We start from the raw sequence: 19,340 nt of genomic DNA on the forward strand, positions 1-19,340 counted from the left end.
AGTGGGACTACAGGTGCCAGCATATCTGCCCTTTGGCACTTGTGGAACTACAAGTGCCAGCAGGCGGCTGGCACCCGTACCCCCACTGTAAAATAAATAGTTCAATAAAGACAAAACACACACACCGTGCCTAGTAAAACTTTATTTCATACCGCTACCCACTCACACATACTTGCATGTACCAGCCGGTCTGTCATCTTCTCCAATGTAGAATCCATAATGACTGGCCCTGCAAAAAAGATGCTATACTCACCTTCATCCTGGTGCTGGGCTCCGCAGCACCCAGGGAATTCACCGTCACCCGCTCCATACACATACGAAAGCGCTGTGTGTGACCACATACAGCGCTAACCGGCTCCCGACTGAACAGTGACAACAGTCAGGAGCCACTAGCCGATCAGCGGCCGCTGATTGACTACTGCTCCTGACAGTTCCCACATGGGCTGATAATGCACGTGGGAACTGTGAGGAGCAGGAGGCAATCAGCGGCCACTGATTGGGTAGCGGCTCCTGACTGTTGTCACTGTTCAGTTGGTTGCCGGCTAGCGCTGTATGTGGTCACACACATACAGCACTAACGTAAGTGTATGGAGCGGGTGACGGTGACTTCCCTGGATGCTGCGGAGACCAGCGCCAGGATGAAGGGGAGTATAGAATCTTTTTTGCAGGGCCAGTCATTATGGATTCTACATTGCAGAAGAGGACAGACCGGCTGGTACAGGTACGCATGTGTGAGTGGGTAGGGGTATGAAACAAAGTTAATCTAGGCATGGTGTGTGTGTTTTGTCTTTATTTAACTATTTATTTTACAGTGGGGGTACGGGTGCCGGCCGCCTGCAGGCACTTGTAGTTCCATAAGTGCCAAAGGGCAGGCATGCTGGTATCTGTAGTCCCACTGTAAAATACAAGCTTCCTTATATTTCTCACTTTATTACCCCTGCACCCAATGCTCCAGGGGTGCAATGAAGAGCCCCGGGCTTCAGACCAAGCCTGGGGTTTTGAGGGGGGGGACAACACCCTTTATTGGAGGGGTCCCCATCTGCCCGGGTTGGCCTGACTGGATTGGGCTGATAATGCTTTGGCCACAGCCCCGGTAATAGGGTCTCCTGGCTGTGGCATTACAGCCCTGCCGTTTTGGGTCCGGTGCTGGTTTTAATTATAGGGGGACCCCTACGCAATTTTTTTCCCCCTATAATTAAAACCAGGACTGGCCCTGCAGCCAGGTGCTGGTTTCTAAATTACGGAGGAACCCTACTCATTTAGTTCCCCGTAATTTTAGGAACCAGGACTGGCTGGCAAGTCCGGGGCTGGTTAAGCTTTTTGGGGGGGGGGGGGAACCCTACATACTTTTTTAAAATCAGAAAACATTTTATCTTAGGTATTCAGGCAGAAACATACACAAATCAAATAGATCTGTGTATGTTTCTGCCATACTCGCAGCTCAGGAGGTGGTCTATTTGAAACATCAGTTTATCAGTGAGTTTGCTACAAACTCACCCCAGATTGTAAACTCGATTCTTAGTAAATTTGCGAGTTGCAACTTTTTTATGTAAAGTACTTCCTAGTTTGGCCGATTCTTAGTAAATTTACCCCTAAGAGGTTTCTATAATTTTAATTCCTTTTATTTTCTGAAACTTATTTGTGATATATTTGTATTGTCCATATTTGTATTACCTTTTTCTGTAATCAATAACCTTGGAAATATTTTTTGGATTAAACATTCTTAATCCAGTGTATTCTCTGTGTTCGAATTCACGAGCCTGTGAGGTCAAAGCTACGTACCTATATGTAATCGAGTGTGCAATATTGATATTTGATGGGAGAACCTAACAACTCCCGTGAACTTTGTTGGTGGTGGCAGTACCGTGTTAGAGTAACCGCACGTGCTGAGGTAACCATAAGTGACTGGTGGTGATTCTCAGATTGAGGTATCTGGAGAATCGGCCGGCTGGTCTTGACAAATTACTCAACAGTCTCTACTTGTATTTTAAAGTTAGATTTTTCTGTGCTATTTCAACTTATTCTGATAGTAGGAAGAGATTATTTTACCTTCATTTAGCGGGGAAGGATATATTCAGGAAAAGCATGGATTATAAACAAACAATGTGGGTGAGTTTTATTCCAGTTTAATTTACAAATTACAGTGCTAAATCATGACTCCCTTTCCAAATATTAAATCCTCAATAAAACGGCCATGGTATTTCTATTTGTGCCATTCCAGATGTAACGCATCAAAATGGCCTATATAGAATTAGAGGAACAAATACATTTTTGTGTGTTGCAATGGTTCCAATTGTCGGATGCTGCAGCATCCGTGTCTAATCTTGTTGCTATTGCTTCTGTGACTAAATGCAAATGCCACTAAAAGCCGTTCCCTGGTGTACAGTTGTGCAAGGACTGAGACACCCACTTTCAGTGTCCTTAGACGCAGAACTACTGCTTGATGCAACTTTAGATACAACCATCGAAACTTGCACCAGCCCCAGACTAGGTGCAGATTCTCAATCACAGTATGGCTTCCAATGTGAATGATTGTGCATCTGAGTTCGCAGCCACTTCAGCGACACGCCCATGACACTCCCACAACACGCCAATAAGACAGACCATTCTGTGTGTCTGAATAGCCACCTCCCAGTCACATTTCAGTGCACTCATAAAAACATAACTGCGGGATTCCTTGGCTAGGAACACTCTCCGTTAAAAAAGTTTACAGGCAAATTCTTTTGAAAACTGTATGGGATTTGCAACAATCATCTATTGGAGAGCTTGTTCCCTCTGACTTCCTAAAAGGATAACATTGTTATTATATACATTGTTTCAGTTCATAACCGGTTTAGAGCAACACAGAATATCTTGAGTGATTTCTCCTACCAAGAAGTCCCTTATTTATCTATTTATTATTTCTGGTGTTTACATCATTCTGCAGGTGCATCAGTAAGCTCTATATCCAGCATTACCTAAGGGATTCGTGTATATTAATAGTTGCAGTATCCATTTTATACTTGGCGCATAAGCATATACTTATTGCTCTGTGCTTATTTTTACCACATATATATTTGTATTCATTATTTATATATATTTTTTAATCTAAGGTATATATTAAATAATTATATATTTTAGACAGAAAGGCTCTTTGTATTCATTGACACTACACAGATATAAGGTTATTAATGCTTTACCAGCTCAGTGAAACCAGCAGTTGTTCTCAGCAGCCATCTTTAACTACATTTCACAACATGTACAATAATGATCTAATCCAGTGGTTCCCAAACGGTGCACCGTGGCACCCAGGGGTGCCTTGGGACATTTGCAGAGGTGCCTTAGATTGGTGGTCCAGCAACAAATCAAATTCTTTATGGTCAATGTAATGTAAATATGTGGACAAATAGAAGTGCAAACCTTTCCACCACCACATAACTGAACCTAAGGATGACGGGAAGCACAATTTACTTCACTTCACTACATTTTTTCTGAATTTCTCAATAACAAACTTTTGGCTTAGAGGTGCCGTGAATACAATACTGATACACCAGGGCGCCGTGATTCAAAAGAGTTTGGAACCACTGATCTAATCAATTACATACTGAGATACATTACCAATTGCTAGATATCACACACTGCATGTGTGACCAGCGTTGCCAGACAGTGCGGACTAGTATTTAGAGGTTGGGCTTGAAGGTTGACCTAAAGCTTACAGAATAGTGCATAAGAAATACTAATTTCTAAAAGCTGCAATACAAATATATAGTGTGTGTTGAGGCTGTTAGAATGGCTGATATAACAAATTGCAAAGTTTCCGTATGCCAGCACCCATTTTACCTCAGAATAATTTTTGCTCATATAATAGTTTTTTTATGAAGCACAAAATGATTGCATGGAGTTAATTTGCCTATTTAGCAGAAAAAAATAAATAAATAAATGAATGCTCTATCTTTTAGTGTCATTAATTAATATTGTTATGAAAACAGTGACACCACCTGCAGTGAGGAAGGTTGGAGTCACTTGTAGTGAATGGAAATGAATAGAGCAGGCAGCATGCTCGGTTCAAAAAGAAAATAACTAAATAAATAAATTAAAATAACTGAATAAATCAATTAAAAAAAATGCTAATTTGTGGTACAACAGTATACAACAATATAAATGTTAATCTACTTATTTGTAAATGATGACATTAGTGGAAAATTGTATACCACTGCTGCAATCATTGAAGGCTGGTAAAAAGTCTGAATAGAGAATAAAAACAGTGTTAAAATAAAATCCGTCTGACAAAGTAGTTATGTGTGTATAAAGAGAAAACATTTTATTCAGTACAGGAATAGTCCAATAGTTAGGAATAGGATAAGAACCACAATTATCTTCAGAACAGAAAAGGTCTTATACAAAACACAGAAAACGAGGGCGTGTAGAGCATTTTATTTTGTGATAATGAACCTAATTATCTGCCTTGTGCATAACAATTAGCACACGTCTCCAGTAATGTCCCAACCTTAGCAGGTTGCACGTCTGTCTAGAAAGTACAAACATCACTACAAAATCCATGTTGCTACCACTTTGGGGTCACAATCTTAATAATAATTTCAAGAGTTTCTGCTTTTGCTAAAATACTGCCAAGCTTAAACTATCCTTGTCTTAAATAAATGATGATTAGAAAACATCGGGACTGTCTATTATTTCTCAATTTAGCATTTTTTTATTTTTTATTATAGTGGTAATAATTTAACTATAAATGTGCTTTCAGTATACAGTGTGACTAATAGGTGCAAAAGCCATCCTACTGAAATGCAGGCCATGCCCTTGTTTCCACCACTTTGGTGGATGTCTAAAAAAATATTTTATTACACTCTTTTATTTATATGGCAACATAAAGGGGCCCATTTATCATTGAATATTTGAGGTAAAATCCCCGAAAATACCAGTTTTCGGGGGTTTACCTCAAATATTAAGTATCCCCCTGATGTATTAAGGAGGGACCGCAGCAAGTATCTCCGATACCTGCTGTGATTCCCTCCATTACCGCTGGCAGCTGCATCCCCTATAGGTTTCTATGGGGGATGCGATGCTGGCAAATTTACCAATATCCGGAATGTGATGCATTTCTGAAATTGGCCCCCTCAGCTAACGCCATCTGAAGATAGCGTTAGCCGCTGTAGCCTATGGGCTACCACCGCATAATCAGTTAGCGCAGGGTTCCCCAGAACCCTCCCCCGGCAATGGCCGCCAGTCAGCGGGACTGCGTATGCGCAGCAGCCCCGGCACTGGCAGGCAGCTGTCCGGAGACATCGCAGAGACGGGCTCCTTTCAGAGTCCATGTCCCTGCATGTCCCGAATGATACATCCAGACTAAATGATCGCATATTTCAATGCGATCATGGGCGGTACTGACATGCCCTGATCGCATTGCAAATGCAATTATTAATAAATGGGGGCCAAAGTATCTGTAATGCCATACAGGGAAAACTACAATGGTATGAGCAAACAATACATAGGAAAATAACTAACAAAATAGTAAGATAAGGAAACAACCAAGTGACAGTAATTAACAGTTGCATTTGATGACCCATGGGAGTATAGGGTTGAACATTGGGAGCTCGCCATCGACTCTTGTCTTGTCATGGTAACTAAACATAAAAATAATTAATAATAATTGTATTTATATAGTGCTCTTTCTCCAGTAGGACTTGAGGTGCTGAACATGTAAATATAACATGATACAGAGGTTTACATGTTCAAAACAGTATAGAAATTAAGAATATAACAAAGAACATTTTGGGTCATTAGTTGCAGGATTATTCATCCTACCCACGAAGGGTCCAGGCGAGGCAGCCATTTCAGGTGCACTGCATAGGATCACACTGGCCAGACTAGGCAATGCCTGGAATCGATGGCACATATACTGGGAGAGAAAATTAGTAGGCGAGATCCTTGCAAGTTCATCAGACCCATGCATTTTCATTCCATACAGAGTACAGGGCGAGGCAGCCATGTTGGGCGCACAATATTGGTTACAGTGCACGAATAAAGCTGGGTACACACTGATAGATATATCAGCCGTTCCACTGAATGGCCGATACATCTATAATACATCGGCAGGTATGTTCACCAGATATATCTGTGAACGACGTCGTTCACAGACATATATCGAATCTGCAGCACAGCAGATAGCCAATATAACTGAAAGATATATCGGTCATTTGCTGGTGTGTACGGGTGACCAACCGATCGCCCGTACACATGCTGCGGGGACCTGCCGATGAGTGACAGCTCAACTGGTCGGGCAAATTGAAATGCCTGCTCAGATGTGACGTCAAGCCTGGCATATCGGGCAGATGAATGCACTTACCAAGTGTGTATGCACTTGCCAATCTTCAGATAGGTCAGCAGTTAGGGTGACCCATCGACCTAGTGTGTACCCAGCTTAAGCAATACATGAAAATAACACATGCAAGGATAAAAGAACAAGTGAGTTAACATGATACCCCCTGGATCACTACTTCAATCGGTTGCTCTTCCAAGTACCAGGTGACGCAGCCATCTAGGACGCACTACATAGGTTACAGTGGGCAAGATGAGCAAATAGATGGAGGAACAATTGTGATGGTACATGCATGAGCAACGACCCGGTCCAGGCATGATGTTAAACAGCTGAATTCAGCTGTATTTTAACATGGCATGGACATCAGAAAGCAGTCATCAAATGGTAAAAACACTACCATTAGACAAAAAAAATTGGAGGTATTAAACAATCGAGCATTGATGAAACATAAAAATACAACCTCACTTGCGCTTGTGAAATCGAGCATTGATGTCCATGGCAGAAAGAATCTGCCAACTAAGTAGGAACGCACTAGAGCAGGGGTTCCCAACCACGGTCCTCAAGGCACACTAACAGTCCAGGTTTCAAGGATAGTCATACTTGAGCACAGGTGTCTTAATTAGTACCTCAATTATTTGATAAAACATTTTTTTTTTAAACTGTAGTGTGGTCTGCTGGGAGAACACGTGTCAGAGCAGACACCGGAGCGGGAGGCGCTGCAGCGGGCAGGTAAGTGCAGGACAGGGGGGAGGTAAGTGGAGGAGGGAGGGGAGGGGTTGGGAGACACATACAAAATTACCGCAGCTGTAGGAAGTGCTGCGCATGCGCTGGTTTTACGAATGCAACAGAACATGCGCAGCACAGATTCCAGCTGCGGTAAGTTACTGTAGAGAGGGAAAACTATTTCCCAAAAAGCTGTCATCGCAAAAATGACAGCATTTCAAAATAGATAGTTATAGGGAGGAGGAATGATGAATTCCTCTGGTAATTAGGTAGAACTCCATGCGAGTTCTAAACCTAATTACCTCCATCGAATTTTAAGTTCTGATGAATAGGCCCCTGAGTGAATATCCCTTTAAATAGCACAAATGTGCATTCATTGTTGCTTCTGGAATATTTCAACAGGGTGATACTTATGTCTAAAATAACTTTATATTTTGCAATATTCCACAATTTTTTTTCATTAAAAGAAATGGATTAATATCCTGTCTTCCATCTTACCCCGCCAGCAGTGCACAAATGCAGCTCCCACTTGTTGCAGACTATTATAACTGTCTATGCCTATTCCCATGTTGTACCTAACAAATAAAGTAAATATACACACACACACACACACACACACACACACACACACACATAGTTTTCTCTATATTAACAGATAATTACGTCAATAAGAGAGACATCTCAGTTACCTATTGAACTAATATTTGCATTCACGTAGCTTAACTGTTTCCTCCATAAAATACTGTGGAAACTTGCACATGGATGACAATGTGCCGCCCCCACACACCCCCATACGTGACTGCGAGCACTGTACATAACAAAAAAGAAATACATTTGCCAAATGTTCTATCTTTCCAATACAATGTGTAATGATCCGGTGACAGGGCTGTGTGTGGGCCCGGGGTAGAATGATGAGGAGGAGAGTGCAGCAGGCTGATGTGTAGTACTAGCCCTCTCCGCCCCCATCTTCTAGGGCTCAGCGGAAACTCTGCGGGGCTGGTGACATACACACCGGAGGCCGGGACAGGGGGGGAGGGACTTCTCACACACAAGTAATGATCCTCCAAACTTTTTGGAAACGAAAGTTTAAAGCGGGAACCCAAATGCTCGGAAGCAAATAGCAATAATAATACCCCCTCCCCGAGGGCTGCGCCTGTCTCCTCCCCCCGCCCGGGTGCACCTGGGGTGTAGCAGCACTACTACAACTTACTAGTATATGGTGATGATGAGCAGAGCGGTGCTACTACTGCTACACCTCCCCGCGGGCTGATGGGTGACACCGCTGCTGCCTGAGACGGGAAAGCGGCACTTCCTCACACAGCTCGGCCGGTGCTCAGAGACCGGAGCTCAGGAGCAGCAGCGCTGCCAGCCATGGCAGCGGGTGAGGGCGCAGATGGTGACACGAAGTGCCAGGTGGTGAAGGGCGAGGAGGGCACCGCAGGCAGAAGGAAGAAGCGGAGGAAGCACAGGAAGGAGAGCAAGGCGAGGACGGTCCGCTCCAACCTGCTGTACCAGAGCTGCGGCAAGGCAGCGGCGGAGAACCCCAACCGCCAGTACGCCGGCAACTCCATCCAGACCACCAAGTACACGGCGCTGTCCTTCCTGCCCAAGAACCTCTTCGAGCAGTTCCACCGCCTGGCCAACGTCTACTTCGTCTTCATCGCGCTGCTCAACTTCGTGCCCTCGGTTAATGCCTTCAAACCCGAGCTGGCGCTGGCCCCGGTGCTCTTCATCCTGGCCGTGACCGCCATCAAGGACCTGTGGGAGGATTATCGCCGCTACCGCTCCGACAAGGAGATCAACCACATGGACTGCCTGGTGTTCTGCAGGTGAGGAGGGAGGTAGGGGGGCACCACATACACTAGGCTACTATACGTGATGGCATGTGCGACTACAGACGTGGGAGAGCTAGACCCACGCGTGGCTGTATCACACAGGCTCGTCACTTGGGTCTTTCGGGACTGATAGTAGTAAATACTGCGGTGAGGGGAGAGTTTTACACTGACTGAGGAGGTGGTGAGACAGGCACCCAGCACCCAGACCCGCCCCCATGTGAGGCGCTGAAAGCTGCCACGTTAGTGCCCGGCTGCTGAGTGCTCTCCATTCATGGAAGGAGGAGGAGGGACCCCTCTCCTTACCCCACCACACTCAGTGACCTGCCAATGCCAACCTGGGAGGAGAAAGTTTGTGTAACTGGCTGGGGACTCGGGGAGGGTCACTCATCCACCCTGGTGGGGGTCGTGTCCCCAGCATCCTCACACGTGTCAGTTATTGTTCTGTCCCATCCTGGCCACACTGACTGCTGTGACCATCATATGTAGTCTATACCTTGCAGGCAGATGCATCGTGCAATCCTCTATTGTGTCTCATCAGACGTCTGCTCCTTGGAATACATTACATGCTGAGGCTATGGTTACTCCTCCCACCAGCTTCTGACATCTGCCTGAAGTTGTTGTCCATTTTCTCTTGCAGTGGAAAGTCTAGTTGTACACCTAATACTTGTGTTGTCCCAGCAGCTCAGCTTGGGAGAGACTTGGTAATTGGCAACTCTCAGAAATTGTGTTTTCCACTTGTTTGATCCAGATGAAGCTTGGCAGTTTTGGAGAGATTTTCCAGTGTTTAAGGCAGGGATGGTGAGGATGTTGTAAGTGCAATTATCTGATATCTATGCAAGTTATACACAAGATGTTGTTTGGATGAGTTTCTCAAGTTTCAACAATAATTAGAAGATGGTTTTAAAACTAGAGTTGTTTAGCTGTCGTGATGGCAGGCTATAGTTTATAATGTTGCGTTTTACAACTTTCTGGATAAAAATATTGAATTTGTCATAACTCCTTTTTAGCGTCGGAAACAAGTGCTAAAGGGGTTATTACTCATTGTAATATGAAGCCCCTGGTGTATGATAGCCAGAAAATGTTGGTTATTAAGGGGATTTCATAAACATACATTACGGCGCAAGAGTTTTAGAAATGCCAACACACATTCAATTTATTCGTGTACAATTATATATTTTATTTTTGTAATTGTTTCCACTGTATGCTGCTGTACTGTCATCATTTGTAATGCAGTAATGGTGGGTACACACTGGGCGATATTACTGAGCGACTGCACGATTACGACATCGTAATCGTGCAATCGCTCAGTAATTGTGCACAAATCGTGCACTTTTATGTTGGAAACGACCAGCGATGCGCACTCCCGCTGGTCATTTCCGACATTGTCCATCGCCTGAACATGCAGCACAATCTGACGACCTCGTCAGATTGCTGCATGTTGGGGAATGGGGGAGAGAGCCCTGCGCTGAACGATATCGTTAATGATATAGTTCAGTGGCTGTGCTCAATGTCATGAACGACATTGAGCACAGCCTGCCGGGGACACACTACACGATATTGCTCAGGGAGCATATCGTGTAGTGTGTACGCACCTTAAGTCTTCAGATTTGAATGCTTTAGTTCTAAAAAGTTTGTACACACTGGACGATGTGTACCGGGATGTCAGCCCATCGGGCTGACATATCGTACTGCGGGGACATATCCAAATGATGTAACGTACAACGGAACCATCACTTGTTCCGTGCTGAATTAACATGAATGAGTCCACATGCGATAACGTCAGGTTTGATGTGCAGCACATCGGTAGCGCGCATATCGTGCATATACACTGCATAATTTGTATGTCGTTACGATTTGGCCAAATCGTAACAAAATTGTGCCAGTGTGTACGCGGCTTAATCCTCACCTAAAAAGTCACAATTTTTAAAAAAAAAATTTGTTAAGATTTATTATAAGCATGTCTTATTAGCTTTTGTTGCTGCAAACTAAAGACTACCTTCATTACACTTTTTTTTTTTATTTTTTTATATCCCCAACATATTACACATTGCTGTACAGAGACTGTTTATTACGCAAGTCCCTGGCCCAGATGAGCTTACAATCTAGTTTGCTACCACTTATACAAATTCAAACCCTAAAGCCAGGTACACCCTAGACCATATGTCATCTGATCCAGTGAATTGGATGACATATCTGTCACATTGACTAGTGTGTACCCACTATGTCGCTGACTACGCGTGCTTCCACGTGGCATCAGTCATCACCCGTTGGACCTGCATGCAGCTCTGACTGGCGATATTGTCAGTGGGCGCCATACTGCCGAATCCAGCATGGCCGGCGCCATTGGCAACTTTGTATGCGCTTGCCAATGGCGCGACTCCTGCCAGGGGCCTGGCGCGAACAACATTGTGCTGGGTACACAGTTTAGTGTGTACCCAGCATAGGGTTTCAGTGTTGCAATTTTCTTTTTGGTGGCGGTTGTGTAGTGATAGGAGCAGCATGCCTTTGTTACTTTTCTACAAAGTTTAGTATTATATTTCATTTTAGATTTTTCTTCTCCTCCTCCCCATATTAAAAGGGTAATCAAACTCTGCGTGATTGCCACAAGGTGGCGGTTTTCTGACCATTTTGCTGGAAACTCACAATCGCAAATCTGTCCACATACTAAAGCTGACCACACACATAACGATATTTTAGCCGATTCCGACACATTGGAACGACAGATCTTGTAAAATATGGCCAAATCGTGAGAAAATTGTGAGTCCCCACTCATAATCGCGATGCGCGTCCCCGCTGATCGCACATCGCATCTTCAGATCTGCCAATCTGGGATACATGTGCACTGTAGAAATGTCTGGCTGCACGATAGATCGTTTGAAGATTGGACACTGCAAACACCAAATCTTGTGCAGAGCTGCCGAGGAGAGTTTTCAAGGGAAATCGTGCACCATGTCAGATCGTGAACACATCGCTATGTCTGTGGCCAGCTTTAATGGAGGTGCACAATTAAATGTTGGGGTACCACAATTTGTAGTAACTACTTTAGCCACACATGTTGCTAATTAAATACCACATTCACAATTGAACTTTGCACAATACACTGCTCTGCAAGCAAACACCCTATGTAGATCTGGAAGCTTCATTTGGCTTCTGGCTTTCGCTCTATAGACAAGGTAGTTGTCGACAGAATGATTCTAGTGTGGGGTGCAGGCAGAGGAATGCCTTTCCCCAATATGTACAGTTAATAGGAACTACCTCTTGATGGATACATGGTCTGGAAGGTGTTAAAACAGGCCTGTTCTCCCCAAATTCTAAATATTTAATACATTTTACACTGGGTAATGCAGTGAAAACAAAATATTTCTCTTGTACTGCTCCCTGAGAATGCTATACATTCTACTTTTAGGTTAGTTTCATATTTAGTTTGTGTTTTCTGTTTTGCCAGGAGTAGAGTGTATGTGATTGTTTTGCCCTTGATCTGCTAAAGTCTTAAAGCATCTCTGGCCAACAGTGGCTGCTTTGTGGGTCTCACCTTGGAAGCACAGATGAGCTATTCAGTAACTAAGTTAGCTTCGAGAACCACTACTGTAATTTAGTGTTACACGGAAAAACAAATCTATTTTTTTTTTCTTTACAGTTTTACAATGGTAGTGACCATCTTAAGGCCCACTAGGGCAGGGGGGATGTGGTTTGTTTAGGGGTTTGGTCATAATCTTTTAGTTTAAACCCACAGTATCCCCTTACATGGTGAACATTTCATTCACCAATTTAAAATGGCTACAGAAAGGGAGGTGTTAGCAGGAGAAACAATTAAAAATCTGTGTCCGTGATTGCAGCTCCTGATTGGTCCTCCCACTCACATCCCCCAACTTCAGTTTTCTACAGGGAGAAGCTAGAATCTAATTGGCTGCTATAGGTGGTAATAGAGACTTAAGACTTTTAACCTATTTCAGGGGTACAAGCACCCAATGTTTTAAATCTGCGCATGTGTCTCAATGGTTGATATGGAGATCCATGCAATTCTGTGTTGGGGGGATGTGCGGGGTCAGGCTCTGTGTCCATGTACTGTCAGACATTCTGCGCAATCATAGGGTTGCTCTAATGTCCGATGTTGCGCCCAATGTCTGCTCGATCGTGCTATTTTTCCTTCAGCTGCAGCATTCGCATAAATTCGCACCTCTGGATCAAGCCCTCAGCTTCTGAGCTAACAAGGCTTTGGAGGGCTATATACTTAAGGGCCTGATTCAGAGTTGTACGCAAACCTGATGGTTTGCTTACAACTCAGATGTGGGTGGACAGTGCATGCGTAGGACCCTTACTGCGCATGTGCAGAACAAGTCCTGCGTGATCGCACGCAGTGACCCCAAGCCATAGTTCCATAGTTGTTGGTAAAATGACTATGGAGTTACAATATAGATTTGCATACCATAGTTGTTGGTGACACTTTTTTTTTTTTTAATGGCATTCGGCATATGAAGACAGATCTAATAAGTATGCAGTCCTATTAGAAATACTTTGACTAAGTTTTTAGTATAAAAAAAAAAAAAGCATAAATCTAACAATTACAATGGCATGCCAAACGCATTTGGTGTTAAAATGGACTAAAACTTCATAAAGCAATAGTGTTCTTTAGCTCTATTTGAGTATACTCATAATGCTTGAACAATCTTAAGCAGGGTACACACTAGACGATATATATTGGACGATTTGTTTTGAGGCGTATCGGAAACGTCAAGTCCAGTGCGTACCCACTATTGCGTGCTCCCGTGCGCCGTTCATTGCATCTTCAGATTGGCCTGCAGTGGAGGCCGATCTGAAGATCCAGTGGCCGACACCATGCTTCTGGGTGCAGCGGGGATATAATATATCGGGAGGTCGTACACCAGATCGTGCAGTGTGTATTGGTCCGTCGCTGGGTACACACATTTTCTAGAGTGTACCCAGCATTAGACTTGTATGTGCTCTTTCACAATGATTGGTTGGGGCCAGCTCGCTCTTGTAGATAACACATTTGGAGCAAGTTAAAGCTCCATTAATTTTGGTATCCTTGAGATCTATTTACTATATGGTAAACACAGCTGTAATGTTTGTATAAAAGAAAATGGTGATTATTAAGCTTTTCAATTAGAGCACTGCGAATATACACTGACCAATTTTGTCTTTTTAAAATTTTGCCTTGAATGCAGGTTTTTAATTTATTCCTAGTTTGTCACCATTTAGAAAATGGTTTGCATGTAAAGACTTCAGGTGAATGCCAAGGAAGGGCCTGGATGATACATTCATGGATATATACCTGTAATGAGGGAGCTGGGCTTAGATGATCATTCAAAATATTTTCTTCTTTATCCTGTTGAAAGGCTTTATTTATTCTTACCTTTGTCTGTTATTACCCAGTCTTGTTTTATTTATTTTTTTTATTCCCAATTATAAAGCACAATGGATGCTGGCACTTTATAAGTAACTGTTAATAAAGATGATGAAGTTGACAGCATGGGCTGCTTGGTGGAACTTGCAAGTGGTGGGCCCAGGTGCAAAAATATGCCCTTTCTAGGCCCCACACTGAGTTCATAATATGCTATGTGACTTCCAAGCAAAACAGACCGCATCCCAGTGTCTAATAACAATCTGTGCCCCATTAATCTAATAATAATAATTAATAATAATAATCTGTGTCCCCTTTAATCAAATATGTGCCCCCTTTAAAGTCACCAGTATCTGCGCTGCTTGGAGGATACACAGATATGTCTGCTGGCAGAGGGTGAGGGCAAATGTAGAGGTGATGGACAGAGGCAGACACTGCCATTTAGTACAGATGGCATCATAGTGACAATCCTGTAAAGCACAGAGCATTGCAGTGACCAAATTAAATGGTGAATATTCTCACAGTTTTGTCTTTGGCAAGGTCCATGCAGGGCCATCTTAACGTATGGGCACACTGGGCAGCTGCCTAGGGCCCCACGTTTTTATCAGGGGCCTTTGAGCAGGGGCGGGCTGGACCGGGGGGCATGTACATGGAGTGTGCGGCCGTTCGCTCCGTACGTAGGGCAGCGGGCTGAGAGGCAGGCAGAGAAAGATGCTTCCCACCTGTTCTAATAGTGAATGACACCCAATCAGAGTGGCCAGGCAGCATACTCTACCTTCTTCCTAGCCTGTAGCCACAGAGCCAGATTAAAGGGGGGACACATCCCCTGGGCCTCCCCTCTTTCACAGGTCCCCCCCATACTTTAATTACAGCTGCAGTCCAGATCAGGAACTGTACGAGCTGGAGAAGACAGGCGGAGTTGAGCTGGTGCCATGCTACATTGCATTGTGCCAGCAGCATCATGGGATAGAGGAGGAGCTGCTGCAGACCCAGTTACCAGTGTGATAGACTATCCAGCAGACGGCCTGTAAGGTAAGAGGCATGGTCTGTGTATGTGTGCCACTGTGTGTGTGTGACTTTATATACTGTATTGTGCGTGTCACTGCATGTATGTATTTGTATACTGCAAGTGTGTAACTGTATGTGTGCATGTGTATGACTGCATATGTATGTATACGAGGGTTTGTTATCAAGGTTTAAATTTTATTGACCGTTTACATTTTTATTCCCGTGAATGGATGGATAGGAGCCACAGTGCAGTGCTTTGCCCAGGGCCTGCAATGCTGTTACAATGCTTCTCCTTAAATCCCAAAGATCCTTAATATTTACAGATATTACTGAAAACTACAGTTTTTTTGGGGGGTATCCCACAAATATACTTAAAAAAATATGGCCCATAGTGTAGTATGTATAAAACTGGCATTTAACATCTAATGGGCGGAATTCAATTGTTTACGCAGTCTGGAACTCCCGTCTAAAGTGACAGGAGATTGCGGGGTGGTATTCAATTGCTGCCATTTTTCGCGCTGATTGCGCCCAAAGTGGTCTGGTCTAGCCGCGTAAAGCAGCTACCCCCGACCAAAGTGCTGGGCGCGACTGTGAAAAGTGATGTTTGGGCGCCCAAACAGGTCACTTTTCGCACATTTCAGCTCGCACCCTGCTGGGGCTGCAAGCTGAAATGGAGCGCTGGCAGCTGATCATGCCCGACAGGAGCAACAATTGAATAGCTCCGTCGGGCGCGAAGGGGGGTAGAAACAATTGAATTCCGCCCTTTGAGTGAGATGGAAACCAGAATTTTGAAGGGTTAAAAAGACTACCAAATAAACTGTGCACGGAGTCAATTCTTGCGCAGTATTCCCCTACAGGTATTACACTTGAGTTCCATATATTTAAAGTAGATTAAATGTTTCGTTTTTTTTTTTTTTCTCAAATTGGGGAGATGTATATCACTTTTTCTCCAGAGTTGCTCATACTGTTTATGGATAATGACCTAAAGAGATGAAAATACAATACATAATACAAATTATACTTAACAAGCATTCGTAAAAAGAAATGAGAAATAACACCTTCAATTTAGCCAAAATGGTCCCCTACCGGATAGAATTGAAATCGGGCCTCTCAAAACAGTCTTTTCCCTGAAGATGGGAACAGCACAGGCTAACAGGAATGATTGGATGGCAGGGGCAGTTTAAGACAGAAGGGGGCCCATGTACAACCTCCTTGCGGGCGTCCTCTCCGGTAGTGCAGTAGACTGGCTTTGTGCCAGAGTCTACTGCAAAGCCGCAAATCTCCAGGAAAATGACCGCTGTGCTATATACCCGGTGATAGGTCTGCAGCGCCGGCCCAAGCGTGACTCCGGAGAGGAAAGTATAATTATATGGTTGTAGGGTGTGTGGTGTAGGTCCCCCTGGACCCATGGACCCATGTCTCAAGGAAACCAGACGTTCAGGGCATCTCCATGCTGATGCGTTTCGACCCATTGGTTTTGTCTCAAGACGTTGTAGTGGAGTGCTGATCTTCTAATATTTAAACTACCCCCCCACCAATAAGAGTGAACTTTATGAAGTGGTTCCAGAACACTCTGTGTCCCTGGGTGTTTTGTTATTTGTCTTATATACACTACCAACTATTGCATTACACTGGTGCCATGTGCTATACTATTGCTGATATGGGGGTGACTGACATTGGCAGCTGCGGGATACATTGGTAATACAGTGCTACTGGTGGGGATCTGACCTCACCGGGCAGCTATAAAATGATCCTGTTCTTCTGTATCTGTCAACGTTTAGAGGATGGTTACCAGGGATATTCCTATCCTAACTGTCAATTAGGGCGATGCTGAGTGTGTTACTGCTGGGACAGCAATATAGTGATTACACACAGGGAGAATGTGAGCAGCCATTACGATGCAGGGATTACCTTCTTACGGTCAGTCATAATAATGTAAGGTAAATTATATCCAGCCCAAGCGAACAATTACCTCACCCTTATAACTGTGTGTGTCTGTGTGTCTGTGTGTCTGTGTGTCTGTGTGTCTGTGTGTCTGTGTGTCTGTGTGTCTGTGTCTGTGTGTCTGTGTCTGTGTGTCTGTGTGTCTGTGTCTGTGTGTCTGTGTGTCTGTGTGTCTGTGTGTCTGTGTGTGTGTGTCTGTGTGTGTGTGTCTGTGTGTGTGTGTCTGTGTGTGTGTGTCTGTGTGTGTGTGTCTGTGTGTGTGTGTGTCTGTGTGTGTCTGTGTGTGTGTGTGTCTGTGTGTGTGTGTGTCTGTGTCTGTGTGTCTGTGTGTGTGTGTCTGTGTCTGTGTCTGTGTCTGTGTGTCTGTGTGTCTGTGTGTCTGTGTGTCTGTGTGTCTGTGTGTCTGTGTGTCTGTGTGTCTGTGTGTCTCTGTGTCTCTGTGTCTCTGTGTGTCTCTGTGTGTCTCTGTGTGTCTCTGTGTGTCTCTGTGTGTCTCTGTGTGTCTCTGTCTGTCTGTCCGTCCCCAAGACTTGGGATAAGGAGAGTCTGCATTCACCAATCAAATCATCAAACAGACAGCAAAATTATTTACTGCGCCCAAAGTGCTGTTTCAGCCACCTCCATGTTATCTTCCTCAGGGGCTAAAGAACACATCTCAAGCTTCTAGTCATATTGGGGCAGATGTACTAAGCCTTGGAGAGAAATAAAGTACCAACCAATCAGCACCTAACTGTCAGTTGTCAAACTGTGCTTGAAAAATTACAGAAGCTGATTGGTTGGTACTTTATCTCTCTCCAATGCTTAGTATATCTACCCCATAGTCGCTAAAACCGTTACACTAATCAGCCCACAAGTGTGTATGCTATGGAGACATTGGACGCCTGGTTATCATCAGGCATGTATACTGTAGGTGTGTAACTGTATGTATGTGCATAGCCTTAACCAGACATTTTGGTGGCAGAAAGACAATTGGTACCCCCTTCCCTGTTCAAAATAGGGACGGTGCATGCCAAAAATATAGGGGCGTGGCCGCATAATAGTACCAATTAACATCGCACAATAGTGTCCATTATTCACGTTACGCCACAAAGTACTACCCTTTATACACATTCCGCCACACAGTAGTGCCCCTTATCCACGTTACGCCACACAGTAGTGCCCCTTATACACGTTACACCACAGTAGAGCCACTTACACATGTTATGCTAAAGTAGAGTCCCTTATACACATTACACCACAGTAGAGTCGCTTATAAATGTTACGCCACAGTAGAGCCCCTTTCAGACATTATGCCATGGTAGAGCCCCCTATACAGACATACCTTGGTAGGGCCCCTCCACCTGTTTCGTCTTCCTCCTCATTTCTCCTTTTCATCATTCCTCCTCTTACTCCCCCTTTCTGGGAGCATCTATGCTGCTTACCTTCGTTTTTGTGCGGCTGTGCCCAGCAGCAGCCACAGAAGGGATCCTGACTGTACCCAACGAAGTCCAGTCCCTGCAGACACTGTAAGAGATGTGGAGGGTGGGAGGAGCACACGGGGCAGGCAGCTGTAATGTATATTAGCAGTGGTGCGTCCTGCAGAGAAGGAGCCGGGGACACTGCTACTATAATACATTGCAGCGCCCAGTGGGCTAGTCAGTGTTGGTAGTGCATACACGGGTGGAGGCGTCCGGTTCTGCCCACAGGCCATGTGCGCTCTGTGCGAGCGCTCCGTTGTACCACCCTAGTTACAGCTGTGTGTATGTGTGCAATATGTATGACTGTGTATATTAGGATTCTATGTGACTATGGGGCCCATTTATCATTGTATGTTTGAGGTATAATTCCCTGAAAACCCCCGTTTTCAGGGATTAACCACAAATATTTAGTATCCCCCTGATATATGAAGGAGATACCGCAGCAGGTATCTCCCTCCATTTCCTCAGACAGCCACATCCCCCATAGGTTTCTATGGGGGATGTGATGCTGCCAAATTTACCAACAACCAGAATGCGATGCATTCCGGATATATGCCCCCGCAGCTAACACCATCTGAAGATGGCATTAGCCGCTGTAGTCTATGTGCTACACTGCACATAGTTAGCGGGTGGAGGGTTCCTCCGGAACCCTCCCCGGCTATGGCGGCCGTGCATGTGCAGTCAGCGTGACTGCACAT

At 44.4% G+C, this 19,340-nt stretch overlaps 1 protein-coding gene across 1 annotated transcript in view; it reads left to right on the forward strand.

Annotated features, from left to right (window-relative positions):
* The first annotated feature begins 8,122 nt into the window (after positions 1–8,122).
* The window catches only part of ATP10A (ATPase phospholipid transporting 10A (putative)), a 196,016-nt gene continuing 184,798 nt past the window's right edge, over positions 8,123–19,340 (forward strand). The window contains exon 1 of the mRNA XM_088454092.1: positions 8,123–8,865. Coding sequence (XP_088310218.1) covers positions 8,408–8,865 — 458 coding nt within the window. The 5' untranslated portion in view covers positions 8,123–8,407. The remainder of the gene's footprint in view (positions 8,866–19,340) is intronic.

Source organism: Taudactylus pleione, unplaced genomic scaffold (genome assembly GCF_031769625.1).
Source record: "Taudactylus pleione unplaced genomic scaffold, aTauple2 ptg000609l, whole genome shotgun sequence".
NCBI lineage: Eukaryota > Metazoa > Chordata > Amphibia > Anura > Myobatrachidae > Taudactylus > Taudactylus pleione.